We start from the raw sequence: 15,441 nt of genomic DNA on the forward strand, positions 1-15,441 counted from the left end.
GATAATTTTATTTAGATATGATTCCTAGAAAAATCTCAAAATTCGGTATGCTGTTGTTCAACTGGCCTACAGGCACCAAGGTGACGAGGAGAACCTAAATTCATAGTGCAAACATTAATACTTGGGGAGGTTTGTTTGAGCACTGACATTTCATATCCCAGGAACAGCTTTAGGCAGTTGATACTGATACAGTCCCAGCTGCCATGGAACATGGAAGCTTGACTGCTCCCAGATGTTTTCAGGCAGTGCTACTCAAGCATCTTTTGCCTTGGGCAGACAACCCAAGCATGAGTTACTGACATCAGGTCCCTCTTATGATACTTTCCACGTAATCAGCTTCACACAAGTCTAGAAGGGCAGATTTTAAGTGCAGTGAAAAGATGGCCAAAACCATCTTACTTGATATGACACAATAAAAGTACTTTTGCTTTTATTCATACTTCACAAAAATTCTGCAAAACAATATTCAAACAAATAGCTTTCCAAAATATCGAATGGATATCATAACAGGGTTCCAAAATAAAACAGAGGTGTTTTATTTTATTGTGCTACCAATGTGACAGGACAGTCTTGAGAAACTAAAACTCTCTATATTTCATCCTGACTAAAATTTTTACACTGGGCTTTTTTCAGCTGCTAAATGTAGGTTGCAAATTTGCTATAATTTGACTTCTAAAATAGCCTCTTGAAGCTTTAGGTTGTTACCATTAGAATGATTAGGAGGGTGCCACTGTGCAATAAAAAGATGCTGAGCTCTGAATTAAAAAGGAGGAGAGAAGAGGAAGAAATAAGCAATTTTTATCGACAGACTGACTACCTGCTCTTGAGATGGAGTATAAATGCTGAAACAGGATGTGTTTCAAAACATCAAACATTCTGTTACATTTTACTAATGTTCAAAGGAAGCTAAATACTGAAGTAAGAGGTTTAAATATCTGAAGCTTTAAATAGGACCTTGGATAAAAATTCTTAGCTCCTACTGACATCATCAACTGAAACCACTGGCAACATACATACACATATATATATATATAAAAAGAAAGGGTATATTTATTTCTTTATTTGTAGGCATTAATAAGATACTCCTTCTCTCCTCAAGGTTTAACAATCATCCTGGCCTCTCTAACATAGGATATCCTCCAATTCCTTCAGCAACTTTGTGGGTTCTCACTGGATTCATTCCATCCATGTCTTTCTTACACCCCTATTAATACAGAAACATGAGTCCAAACTGCCAGTCAAGATGCAGATCTCACATTGTGCTGCTGCACATGGACTACTTAGGTGAGAAAGCTGAGGGCTTAGAGGCTCAGAAAGCATGAGATGAACATCTGAGTATGAGGAAACATCCTGGAAGTGGGGAAAGATTCTGGGTGTAAGGAGGAGCGTGGAGGCCCAGCAGACCAGGGGATGCCCAGGAACATAGGTCAGTGATGTCCAAGACTGGCAGCTTCAAGTAGCTGCACACTGAAGCCAACATTACTTTCTGCCCAACCTTCCTGGTCCAGCACCAATCTCTCCCATGGGAAGGGAAGTCATTCCTACCTTGAGGAGGTTCATTGGTAAATTTTATAGAGGACTGTAAAAGATTAATAGGAAACTCTGGGTGAGCCTCTGTAGTGATCCAGGTTCTGAAATCTTCATTCACAGACTCTTTTGTTGTGATGGTGTCCATTAATTCATTAAGAAATTCCAAGCCAAGGTGGCAGTTCTGTAGGAGGAGCCATCCTCCATCTTGCATGCACTGATTTAACAGGTGCCTTGCATGGACTTCCTGGCCCTGACCCATTGAAATGGCACGACATGGAATGTTCTAAAGGTAAAAAAGAAAGTTTATTTTATATGTAGCTCCTTAGAATTATACATGTGATGTATTGCTTCTGTAGATCCATGTGTAGTGACATTCTGTTACAAAGAAAGCCATTAATATCAATGCAGACTGATTATATTAAAACCAAGTAAAGAAAACAAAACCACAAAAAAAACCCAAAACCCTTCAAGTTCCTATTATCTTCCACCTGTTGGAAGAACACTACACCCACTGGAAATCATATATTTTGCTGGTCTAACAATATCTATGGGATAAGACACCTGAAACATTTTTTCAGCTTTTTCACCAATTTTTCAAATAAAGCAAGAGGTAAATACAGCCTGACCATTCTTTTTCCTATAATGTACTATCTTGAGATGAGCGGATATTAGGGCTTCAGATAATAATTAACACACAGTGTAAACCAAACAATTCTGATGACTTTTTATTGCCTGAACATATTTCATTCAAAAGAGAGCTGTTGATGAAGCAGTTAGGACAGGAAAGATTGGTTCACATTAAAGCACCACTCAGGAAACATCCTGTATTGTAAATGGCAGCTGTGGAGCCAGCTGATTCAGAGGATTCCAGTTTGGTGATCTGCTAGCTCGAGCAGATCTAGAGCAGATCTAGATTCAGAAAAGAGAAAGCTTATAAATGCAAATATAAATTTCTAGAATTTTATGGCATCTTCTCCAGAGGCCATGGGACAGTAAAGGCAGTTGTTCAGAAAACCAGAGGAGGATAAAGGCTCTCACAAGGGGATCTGAAAAAGATAAGGCTGAGATCAGGACCACACAAGTCTGTCAGTAACATGCAGGCAGATCCTCTCTTGCTTTTTGTTTTTGCTACTCTTGCTCTTTTTAAGTCAGGCTCAGGTTGGCTGCCTGACCCCTGCCAGGAAAAACCAGAACTATCAAACCCATTTAAACACATTATTCTACATACATGTTGAGGGCGAAAGAATTGATGAAGAGACTTTTTCGTGGAGAGTTTCACATTCGAGACCTACAGCTGAGTATCCCTCACGCAGTGAGCAATGAGGCACATTATCAATCTGGCCCTGTCTTCAGCTGGCTGAGAGCTACAAAGGTTAGTCTTGACCTGTGCAGCTACTCAGACTCTCTTACTGTGAAACAAAAAGCAAGGAAGACATCCACCCCTAAGCAGCGTGGAGGCGGCTGCCCTCCTTTTGCAGGAGAAGGAGGTTAAGCATATGGACACCAACTGTGCTGGGTCATTTGGCCTCAGGGTCAGAGAAGGGGCCCTGACCTGATTTTACAGAACAGTATAAATACAGCTGCTGTATACGATCCCCATATCCTGGCAAGATTTAAGGACACGAGAATGCCAAAGATAAGAAAGCAGTTAAATCCTACACTCAGGTCAGTGAAACCTGAAACTGTAGCTAAAAGAAGCAAAGCTGAACAGCCTGTGAAGCTGGCTGTGTGCCAGAGAACCAAAAAACTTTACCTTTTTTAAGATGCATCTGAGTACAGCTAGCACTCCTGTAAATCAAGCACTATGACTATCGCTGCATAAGAGTGCATAAATATTCAGCAGATACATTATTCCCTAACAAAGCATCTACTCATAATTTGCTCTTCTCAGCAATGTTGCCTCTGAAATGTACAATCATTAAAGGTCATAGAAACATCAAGACAAGGATAAAAATATTTTTCACTATGAATTGTCCTCATTTTACTCCTTCTGAAAGAAATCTTTTAAATGTCTGCATACAGAATGTTACTTTCAACAGTGAGTCATATCAGCATATCCATCTCATCTTCATGTATCACTATCCAGATGAAAATGCTGGCATTTTAGTCACTACAGTGGCCCTGACAGCTCTGTTGAATGCTCTGTGCATCATTCCCTAAAAGAAGAAATGATCTCTACAATTAAAAAAAAATCTGATTTTAATGAAGTCAAAGTGCTGGCATAAGAAACTTCATGTCAATCCTGAAAGTAAAATTTTCACACCATCTTAAAGAGAAAGTAAAGGGGGCATAAATGCAACTAATTTTAAGATAGAGCTTGTTTGGTTTATAAACAAGATTACATAGCTCAGTAACCACAGATACTGTTCTCATTTCTTTGGGAGAGAGCCACCTGAACAGCTAAATTTTAGAGTGAAAAATAAATTCTGGACACAAATTTGAACATTACCAACAGCAGATAGCTGATTTATACTGTTAATATCATACTTAGAGACACCATTAGCACTGGTGTGCTAATCCTTTTTAAGACTAAAAGTCATGACTATAAAAGGGAAAGCATTAAAAAAAGAGGCCCACGTTTTTTATCATTAATAAGAAAAAAACCCCAGCACCACCACCACCCTGCTTCAAGATCAAGTCCCCAGTAAAACCAACCTATATTAAAGATTTAATCTGGAAAAAAACAGAGAAATCTCAAAGAAAGAAAGGAACTAAATACAATTTGTTGACATATTAGCAAAATAAACACAAAGCTCCCTTGAAAATGTTTCTGAAAATTAAATTATTTCTAGATAAATTTTTTAAAAGCTAAAGAATCGCTGAAATGCTCCTCAAGTTCCACATTGTTATACACATTTTTATTTTTAAAAAAACATCTCTGTTTGCATTTTGTTTTGTGACATTAGGATGGCTTTTGTAAACTTGAAAAGTTCCTATATACTGTGTGGTTAGGTCTTTACTTCAAGAGTTTGGAAAAGAACCTTACAGTTAAACAGCGTGGTTGACTTTACATTCACAGGTAACACTAGAGCTGAACTTCACATTGTGACAGCCCAGCTGATGTTGCCTTGTTCATAAACCATGTGTGAATAAACAAGGCAACCCCTTCACCTCTTTCACAACCTCACTTTCTATTTATTCCATACACATTTCCTGGAAGCATAAAAACATATTAAGACCGCAATATCCTCTTGGTCTGACAGCAGACAAGGATCAAATTAATGACTTCAGATTTAAGATTCCTAAATTTAAACACTAAGTGAGAGTTAGGTCATAATTTAAGCCATTTTAACACAGACAAATAAGGGTCCTGATTTTCAAATGGAATGAGCATCTCCACTTTCTAATTAATAAGCTGAAGAGATTTGTGGGTCCTCCTACTTTTACATGTCTTACTCAGTGTATTCTAAAATCCTGCACCATTAAATGAAGATGCATTCTAATGAGGAGGAAAATTTATGGAGATCTAAAGTAAATAACTTCTTGGGAAAATTTTATATGCTGCTACATTGTGAACCATAAAACAGAGCACAGAGTGCCTTAAAGTGATGCTGTTCTGTAGGAAATGTTGAATGTCTCCATCAAGTGCACAGATTAAATGCTAGGGTCTCAAAATTAATTCCTCTTGTTACCATAATTATGATTTTTTTTCTGTATCTTTTTGTAATCATCATTACTGTCAGCTCCTACAGTGGATGTAACACAATTTAAAACACAAATGTTGCTTTGTTCTCATAGCTTAGTACATTTCCTAAGTAGTGGGTTATCATAATCTGCTAGATAAAGGCAGGGATCTCACTGGAATCAAACAACTGCTAAAAGAGGGACTGCAGCATTTTCATTTCCTAGTAAATGCATTTTGGCTACTGATCAAAAATTAACTTCCAGAGAACAGTAGCATGAATGTAAATATCACAATCCAAACATCTTTAAAATGTAGAAATGCCACTTCTAGTGCAAAGAAGAGTTAAAAATGTCTTTATCAGCTCTAGTAAATTCAGTTTAGGAGAATACCTTTGATTTTGCAAGACGTTCTATATTTTCAGTGGGGTCAGACCCCACTGACAAAAGGCATGTCAAAGGTGTTCGACAGCCACTTTCTCTCCACATTTCTTCCATCTCAAGAATAAATCCTTCTGCATATTTCTCTCCAAGAGATTCTGCAATGTAGTGCCGAGCCTGGAAAAAAAAGTTACCAGAAAAATATATCTATCTTTACTTTTTTAAGTTTAGCATTAATTAGTGACGTGGAATTTACCAGCATCTATACTGGAAGCAATGACTGTCTGAACTTTAATTTTTCAACTTTAGTCCACAGGAGGCAACCACTGAAATTCTCAGGTAGCAAACTTCAAACACAGAAGAGAAAGAATTCTGCTCACACAACAGCCATCCTGTGAACACTGTTGCTAGAAAATGCTAAATGGGTTTTTTTAAAGAACTGGAGAAAAAAATCCATGCAGAATAGATCCAGTGTCAGCTCTGAGGACATCCCAGATATTGTCCCTAAATTACTGCCTGTTAAAAGTTGGTGGATAGCAAAATAAAAGAGTTTCTCTATACCAGTCCCATTTTTAGTTCCTCTAAGTATGTATTGTTGACACTGTCTCTACAGCATAGTGGATTAGACAGATCTCTCATCTGACCCAGTTACAATCTCCCATATATTTATTGGAACTTCAAACAAATTCTCCTGTCCAGTGGTTATCCAATTCAAGTCTCTTAGGCTGAATATCTATTTCTACAAAACATAAACTTAGCTCAGACGTGATCCTTAAAGGTCAAACCTTCTTTATGCCTCTATTTTTTTTCTTTTCATAGACATTTTCTAAAAGAACTTCTAAAGCTACCTTAGTGCATGAAATTCTTTTTGACTGAAGTGATTTCCTAGCTGTGTATTGACTCTCACAGATTCTTAGGCATGTATGATGAAGAGAAGCACTGAGGAACAAGGTGGACTGAGGAAGATGTCACTTGCAGAAAAAGAAACCCTCAATCACCCACTATTAAGTGTAAATTTTGTCCCAGACAGGTAAAATTTCTAATACTTGGGAAAACACAGTAGGGAAAGAAGAGATAAAAAAAGAGTAACAATAGAGATCCCCTCTCTCCTCAAAAATTAAAATAATGACCTTTTACTGCAACCATTGTTCAGAGACATTCTTTTATAGAGATGTTTGTGCAAGACAATAAAAAATTAGTTAAATTAGATAATTTAGTTGATAGACAATTGTTGATAGATAATAAGTTGATAAATAAGCAGTAGCAGCTTTATTATTTTGCTCTGTTTAAATTATGGCAGTTGGAGCTCCCTTACTTCTCTCCTGCTTACGGAGTGAAGAACAGAAAATGAAAAAGAGTGGAGTGAGCCTTGTTGAAAAAGAGGTCCATGAAAATATGGTGTCCCCTAAATACAACACAGATGCTATCACAGCATGTAACATGTAAAGTTGATATAGGCAGGAAAGAAAAACTACTACTTTCCAGTACAGAAAGAAGGAAGAATAAGTGGAAAGAGGGTACTCATGGACTCATACATCTCTTTTACACCTACATAGAGAAGAAAAATCAAAATATCACAAACTGTGGAGAAACTGCTAGTTTACTGCAGTTTCTTTTATGACATTTGCCACAAGGCAGCCTTAATTATTACTTCCTAAGTAGAGAGAGTAAGTAAACAGTTTATCTGCTGTTTTAGTGCACCTGCCATAAAAGTGAATTGCTCTTTTTCCACCACTTCTGTGGAAATGAACAGGGAGGTATCTTTTGATTCACCAGAGGAATGCAACTTCTTTACAAGTTGCATGACTTAACTGTGAAAGCACTACACCAAAGCAATGGTATTCTTGCAGCTCCAACACAATTTGTTTCATGTTCTGCTTCCTAGTTCATTGCAATTAAATAAATAAGTTTTTTTACACATATTTTTAATGAGCATTTCAATATCTGATTTTTCAAAATAGCTCACTCAAAATAGCAAGAAATATTACGGTAACAAGAAATTCAGAGAACCTAAGTTTGGAACTAGCAGTTCTTCAGGAGATGCCACATGGCATAACCATCCTACAAAAATGTATCTTACTTGGGCAACAGTGTGATCGGGGCACCAGCTACGAACAAGGAGCAGTTTATGGAATTGATCCAGTAAGCTGTCATAACCATCAGGAATAACAGATTTTTCAGGAGCTTCTTCATCAAACCAGGCTTTCCAAGACTTCTCATTCTTAACAATTTGCACTAGAAGTTGATCGAAAGGGTACAAGCTAGATAACTGCACAAGATTGAGCCATGTCGTGTCAAGGATCCACTTTTTTGGTTTTGCTTCCACAGAATTCATATCCAAGCTGGCACCTCCTGCAAAATTAAAAGTATTACAGAGGAAAACAAACATTGTTAAGCAGAAAAATGACAAGTAATAAAAAATACTGGTTTTATATAATTCAGGGAGTAACACTTTATGCAAACCAGGATATGGAGATGTCATTTGCATGGAGAAAACACTTAACAAAGACCTAACTGGAAAGTGGTCTCAGTTCCTCCCAAAGTTGATATCCCACTAATTTTTGTGCTGCTTCTACTCTATCTGTAGAGCTGGAATGAAATGTGGCCACCTAAAAGGATACTCAAGCCCGGTTCTTCAGAGCAGACGTATAATGGTTAGCGCAGCCTCCTTTCATCCGTGCTAAAGAATAAGAAAGCACATGGTGCATTCATTTCCAGGGCTGCAACGTCAACAGCCTCTTAGCTCAACCAGCACTCAGCCTCATGCCCATTTGCACACCCAGCACAGCTGAGCCACAGCTGAACAGTCACTCGGTGTTTGCCAAACAAACTGAGAAATTTGGATGCCAAGCACCTGACTGTACTTGTCTTTGTACCAGACTGAATTTATCTTATCTTGGAGAACTCAGTGAGGTCACCACCCATCAAATTTTATAAACCTTACTCAAATTTTTCTTTGTCATTGTGTCTGAGTAGTGACATACAGTGGTGACATAATGCAATGCAATATAAAATTGTTTTACAACATATAACAGGCTTTTTTTCTGCTGATACTTAAGCCTGGTACAGCATTCACATGCCTGCTCATAAGCCAACAAGAGAGCTTTTGCTGATTGTCTACAATCTTGCAGACACAGATATGCAGCAACTTGAAAAAGAGGCAGACAGTAGAGGCTATAAGTTCTCTAACAAATAATCAACTTATTTTTTTTCCATTTTGCAATGTATAACAGTTAATCCTCATCTAAGCATTATTTTCATAACAAATAATCTATATTGCTCTTGTTTTGGAAAATTTGTCCTTTAATTCCTTCTTGGACTGTATATGCTTCCATTCACAAGTTAAAAACAAGAAGATCCACAGGATACAACACATTGTTAGTGCAATACTGCAAAATCTGAATTTGGCAGTACACAGACATTTGTAAACAGGTACATTTTTAGAGAAATTACCTTTGATCAGTGTCTCAAACTCAGTGTGTGAAATTTTCTTGGCCTGCAAGTCAATCTTCAGTGCCAGAAGCAATGTGAACAGGAACCTGTGATTTTCATACAGCCCTCGAACTGTGTACTTGAAGACTTCGTAGGTGAGATGCTCGATTATATAAACCACCCTTTTTGCTGGAATTTGAGATTTCCGAGATCTTTCCACTGATAGGTCAAAAATGCCAAGGAACTGCCCTAAAGATGTTTGGTACATGACGTTAACCAAGCTCATTTCCACAATTAGGAAATAAAGGATGCTACCACGACCTGCCACGGGCCGATACTCTTCACGTGCAGTATTGATTTTCACCTCTGTCTCCATTGCTGTGTTTAATTTTTCACTGACCTTAAAATTAATGGAAAAGATCATGAAGATTAAGCTGTATTAGTCGTGATTTATGCTACACAAGCAAAAAGTAAAGGTCTTGATTAAGACCACAATACTATTTTTAGCTGAGCTTTGCTTCCCTCTGCCAGTGTTTCAATACAGAAATTGTGTCTTCATGTGTTCCAACTCCTGCCAAGATGGGAACTGATTCAAACTTACACTTTCAGTGCCTGGAATATGAACAATATCCAGGTAGCAGTTTAATTTTGCTATTTTTTATTAATAAAAAATAAGTGTTTCTACTATTTACTTGTTAAGAAGTCAGATGTTTACAGTGGCTCTGAACGGGAAAAAATAAAACAGGAATGAAAATATATACATATGTCTTTATATATACTATCTTTAAATTACAATTACAAAATATATCTACAGTGAATTCAAAATTCACCTCTTCTGCTGTTGATTTAGTGATCCTTAAGACTTCTATCAGAGACTCATCTTCAACCAAAGAGCCTTCTGTACTGGTTAGACGGCAGAGCAAATTATCTTCAAGCTCCTGCATTTTCCTCTTGTTGGATGTCACTTGTTCCATCAGTTTGATTCTTTCTGCTTCCAGTTCCTGTATTCAAGAAGTTTGCCATAGAATATTTAATGTCAATTAAAAGGAAGATTCCTTATAAAGACATAGAAAATGTGATTTCATGCCTGTCAGAGTGGGGAATTTGTTGTCTTTTCCATAAAATACTGAAATACTACAAAATATTTCTGTACAAAAATAATTTATAAGCATACTGAATATATACATTAAACTAATTTATATGTATCCTGTATGTATTGATTAATGAAGTATAAATGCTGGAGAATGAAAACACATCTGAATTACCAGGAAAATCTTCCTCATAGTACGGCACACAAACCACTAAAGATAGTTTACAATGGCAAGTGATAAAAGCCACATTACATTGAGTACTTAAAATTAAATCAGATAAAGGCCTGAAAGATGCTTTGTATGGCTGGATTTTACATTGTGAGCAAAATTGACTGGATGACCTTTTCCATTTCTAATTTCTACCATTCTGTGACTTTGAAAGATACAATCCTCTACTGCTTATAAAACAGGAAATGTTACAATTATTATCTATGTCATATGGATTTTTTTGCCCTTTCTACAAGACAGACAATGACAAGGGAAAAAAGGCAGACAAGTCAACAGAACACCAAGTGAAATGAGGCATCTGTACAGCACAGTCTACACAGCTCAGGGATACTTTTGCTGGCTGTCTTTATTTAATCAATCCAGTCAACCTTCCTACAAGAAAAGGATTGTTAATAATCGTCTATCTACACCTATGGCTTTGGTTTATTTTCATTTTTGTCAACATGTCAAGCTAGAGAAAAAGGAGATGTACCGAGTTATAGTTATACAGTACAGGAGAGGTTCTCCTGTATTTCAAAGAAGTGATAAATTTCTTTATTTTTACAAACACCTCTCTTGGAAACTTTGAAATATGTTCTAGGGCTCTGTAGCTCTGTGGAAGTTACAAGTGACTGCATCCCAAAAGAGGGGAATGGCTTAAGTATCAGTAATTCAGCTTTCTACATTTAGTAGTCCTCTTTCTATACCACTAACGCAAAAAAAAAAAAAAAAAAAAAAAAAAAAAAAAAAAAAAAAAAAGAGAGAGAATTACACAAAGGGAATACTCAAAAACTCAAAAATACATTTAACTACATGTTTAAATTCCACATAAGGATGTGCTTTGTTTAAGATCAGACACTTTACCCATACTATTTATAAGTCTGTAAAAGGTATCTTTCAGAAAATTATCAGCAAATATATCGGGTACAAGTTTTTGTTTGCAAAGGAACTTCACATTTGTAATATAAATAATAGTTGTTCTGAACACAAATAATGGCAGCAGCTCCATTATCAAAGTACAAAAATAAGCTGATTTTTTTTCTATATTTATAGGATCAACCTATAAAGGTGAGAATAAACACTTCTTTGATCATATTTCATTGATCACTAGAGCAATCTTTAAGGATGTCTTGGTTCCTTTAATCTATTACTTTAGTTCAGTGATCATAAAGTTGTCTCTTTGTAATAGAAAACTTGTTCTTCAGAAGCTCTGTTCATGTTATGTCTTTTCTTTGAACTAATTTTTTCAGAATCCCATTGGCTCTGACTATCTACACCACAACATTCACCTCTTACTGAGACAGAAGAGACAACAACCATGATGCCTTTGTAGCTGCCAAAAGTTTAATAAATGTTGATCAGCTGCAGCCATGTCCCTGTTCAGCAAGCAGTGCTGATATTAACCAGGTTCCCTTGCAACTCTCTTCAGCTGATGAACAGCACGGCAGGAATATTTTTCAATGACCATATTTTTGACCCAATGCAGTCTAGGTGTTGCTACATACATTCAATATGAATTCTCTAACAGTTCTTTCCAAGAAAAAAAAAAAAAAAAAAAACACAGAGCAAGGGTATCTTGTGGGAAGAGGATTTTTATATGTAGGTCATGAGAAACCTATTTCACTTCTTTTCCTTCTATCTTGATTTAGACCTCTCTCCCTTCAGAGGTTAGTCAGGATATTCCCATTAATGCTGTTTGATTTTGCTTACAAAAACCTACATCTACTGGAGTAAAGATTAAAAGTTCTGCATCTAAAGCATTTATCTCACCCACTTTTTCTCCAGTACTTCCTGTTACAGTCTTTCTGTTTTCCATGGAAGAATTCACAGGAAGTTTGTGCATTACAATGACTTTCCAGCCCCTGTTTGTGACTGTCAGATTAAGGAAGGGCACCTTAATTCCAGTCCTTACAGTCCTTCAGTGAAGGCTCATTTTGAGCAAAGTGGAAGGGTGTTGGCTGGAGAAAATGACAGCACCACTAAAGAACGCTGGTTAGAACATGCTTTGGGGAAGTCAAAGGAAGAAATAATTCCTTTAGGTAGGCAGCTCCTCTCACATTAGCAAGCCTACCTGAGCTACTTACTGAAAGCAGCAGCTCTGCTAATGCAAACCTCAATTTTTTAATCTCACCCGAGAGAGGATTTTCTTCCTTATATTAACTTCCACATAATCAATGCAAATTTTAGTAAGAATAGAGTCAAGTCAGTGTTCAGGGCTCCTTAAGAATCTTTTATCTCCTTGCACACTAGAGCCTGGCTGGCAAAAGTAGTTCAAGTTCATAAGCATTTTTTCATGTAATTCAAATTAAGTTTAAAAAGGAATTTAGAAATACAAGAGATTTCTGACTGAACAAGCCCTTTCCATATATGAAGGAATAAAGTTGTTTTATGTATGTCATGTGCATGCCAGTGATGTATTTTTAATGAATAATTTTCTTTATTCTCTTTCCAAGGCCAGATCTTAAAATAAATGTTTAGGTTCCCTCGTTCAATTAAAAAAGAGCTCCTCATTGTATTTCAGCAAATGCACAACCTTTAAACTCTCATTCACATTTTTGTTCTTGCATTTGATTTCAACCAAGACACTGAATATGTATGCACTCTTGGTGCAGATACTGAACAAGCTTTCCCTCTATTAAAATGCTGCAGGACTCAATACCTGCTTTTCCGTGAGGATGACACGGCCAAGGAGCTGGTCTTCCAGACCTTTCATAGTAACAGTAAAGTCAATCACAGTTGTTCTTGCACTAATTTCTGGAGTATAAACAGGATTAGCCACCTTTGTTGTCATATAGAGGGTAAACCCCTTCATCAGATCTACCTCCTTGTCACCTACTTTCACCTGAAAATAAAAAAAATAAAAAGCATTTCTCAATTTTTGAAAGCTGAATTCAGAAAAACTGTTATTTTGTCTGATGAAAAAAAAGTTATGATTTTTTTTAATGTTTTCATTTACACTTTTAAAACTTTCTGATTAAGGGTAAAAAAGCCCCTCAAATAACCCCACGAGTTCACCACTCATTTTCTAACTGTTTTAAAGGTACAAATAAATCATGTCCGTATTCAGACTACCCTATACCCAGCATCTGTCCTGTTGGGTTTTAATTTCATGTCTACAATTCATCTTACTTTGTGTGCTGAACCAAATTTTATGAAATTTTTTTCCAAGATGTTATCTAGGGCAGGATCAAGTTCCTCTCCAATGTCTTCAATTAACAGAGGTCGGCCAAGGGACAAGCAGTCTTCTATGTGACTTCTGAAGAACTTGTGGTTCATAGCTGTAACCTAGGCAGATTGAGTCACAACTCAGCATGCATTTGAAAGCACTCAGAAAACAGCATAAAATCTATTGAAGCTTTGAAAAATTGTACTCATCCTGGGATATATATGCAAATGGCTACACTTTAGGGACCAAAACTTGACTCGGCTGACATGAATGGAAGCTTTGCTTTAAACTTCAGAGGATAGGAGATTACATTTCTTTATTGTTACCTATTTACTTTCTTATCTGCATATCTATCTAATCAGTGCAATATCTTAATATCTCCTAAATATAAATAGATTTATGCTTAAAACACTAATATGAAGTAGGGAAATGTTTATGGAGTTCAGAAAGGGAGCCAGTGTTATACAGGAGGCCTGATCTGACATCAGACATTCAGTTTCCAATTCAGTTCCACCAGTCTTAAAATTGCTACAAGTCACACAGACTCCTTTTCATTTATCCAAATTTAATATGTTTAACATAATTATTTAAGATGATAATTGAATAACCTTTCCAGGCATCTCTTAAGCTATGGTTTTCAGGTGGTTTTTTTACCAGGAAAAAAAATTAGGATAGACATGTTTTTAAAATAAATCCTTGTCTTGCAGGCAAAGCTCGTTGAAAAAGGTATAATTAAAATATCTAGAGGCACATTACACAGAATTAAACCAGTGTATTATTTAAAAATTAATACTCTGTTCCACCACTCTGCACTTTTTGTTTGTTATCATGCAGATGTATGTGCATCTACCAAAACAGCATGTTCCCTTCATTTTTATTACTAATTCAGCTGAGAGATAAAGCCAGTGTCTGGGTGACCAACAGCATAACACTAACAAGACCATAGCAAGTTACAATATCCCAGATGTAAGTCATAATTTAAACATTTGTGTATTTAGAATCTTGACATAACTTTTTTCCCCCTGGACTTAACAGGGAGAACTCAGAGCAGGAGATACAAATCTCCAGGAAGATGGAGAATGAGATACAACCTTTTACTTCCCTCTTTGTTTCTCTTTCACTACAGCAAGCAATTAAAAGATTCATTATAAAAATAGATATGTCATAACATATCAGTGCAAACTATTTTGCCCTGTTATTGATACCATGATATAGGGTACAGGTTCTCTGTCAGTCTTGTTTTAGTTTCTGCATAGCTGTACACCAATAAACATCAGATTTAAATTACATATGGCCAAAGCATGATGACACACAAATGACACACAGATTTTAAAGAATTGTAAATTAACTATTTACCTGCAGTCCATTATTCTTTTCCTTATTTTTGATCCAGATCTTTCCTTGACCTTGTGGATCAATCAGCAACGGATATCTAGATGCTTTTGTGACAATAATGCCATTTTGAATTGAAAGGTCATCATTTGGAAGACCCTGGAGGTTCCATTCACCCACTGTAGCATTGTCAACAAGCATACCAGTAAGGTTCAAGTTCTAATAGAAAATATGCAATTACAAAATCAGTACCAGTAGAAAACATGTAAATACAAAATTAGTGCCAGTTAGAGGAGCTATACTAAAACATCTGCTATGGTTTTTCTTCGTATTCTGATCAGAATGCACGATGGAGTGTATTTGATAGTTATTGCTTACTGTTTCTTTTCTTTAAAGTTCAGTGGCTCAATCACTGCAGTTGAGCAGTAATGAAAGTGAATTCTGTTGAGGCTTTGATGTCCATCAGAGACTGTCAGAAAAACTCTGAAGTCAGTTCAATATCTAATGACAAACGGATTTTTTGCAGTTTTTAATAGCAAACACTTTTCCTGCGAGTTGAAGTGGAATTGTCATCTTGCTCACAAGACCTTCCACCTGCTGGAAAGTGCCTTCCCAGTACAGGATGGCTGTGGGAGACTAAGAGAAGAGTGTGGAGATGTGCTATGGATCAGTAACCATGAA

At 36.5% G+C, this 15,441-nt stretch overlaps 1 protein-coding gene across 1 annotated transcript in view; it reads right to left on the bottom strand.

The window, feature by feature from the left end:
- Positions 1–15,441, bottom strand: part of LOC131087332 (dynein axonemal heavy chain 5-like) — a 149,278-nt gene that overhangs the window by 30,159 nt on the left and 103,678 nt on the right. The window contains exons 63-70 of the mRNA XM_058030916.1: positions 14,785–14,979; positions 13,392–13,547; positions 12,922–13,104; positions 9,795–9,965; positions 8,986–9,364; positions 7,613–7,884; positions 5,545–5,709; positions 1,546–1,813 (exon numbers count right to left, since the gene is read on the bottom strand). Of these exons, the coding sequence (XP_057886899.1) occupies positions 1,546–1,813; positions 5,545–5,709; positions 7,613–7,884; positions 8,986–9,364; positions 9,795–9,965; positions 12,922–13,104; positions 13,392–13,547; positions 14,785–14,979 (1,789 nt within the window). The remainder of the gene's footprint in view (positions 1–1,545; positions 1,814–5,544; positions 5,710–7,612; positions 7,885–8,985; positions 9,365–9,794; positions 9,966–12,921; positions 13,105–13,391; positions 13,548–14,784; positions 14,980–15,441) is intronic.

The sequence above is a fragment of the Melospiza georgiana genome, chromosome 1, assembly GCF_028018845.1.
Source record: "Melospiza georgiana isolate bMelGeo1 chromosome 1, bMelGeo1.pri, whole genome shotgun sequence".
NCBI lineage: Eukaryota > Metazoa > Chordata > Aves > Passeriformes > Passerellidae > Melospiza > Melospiza georgiana.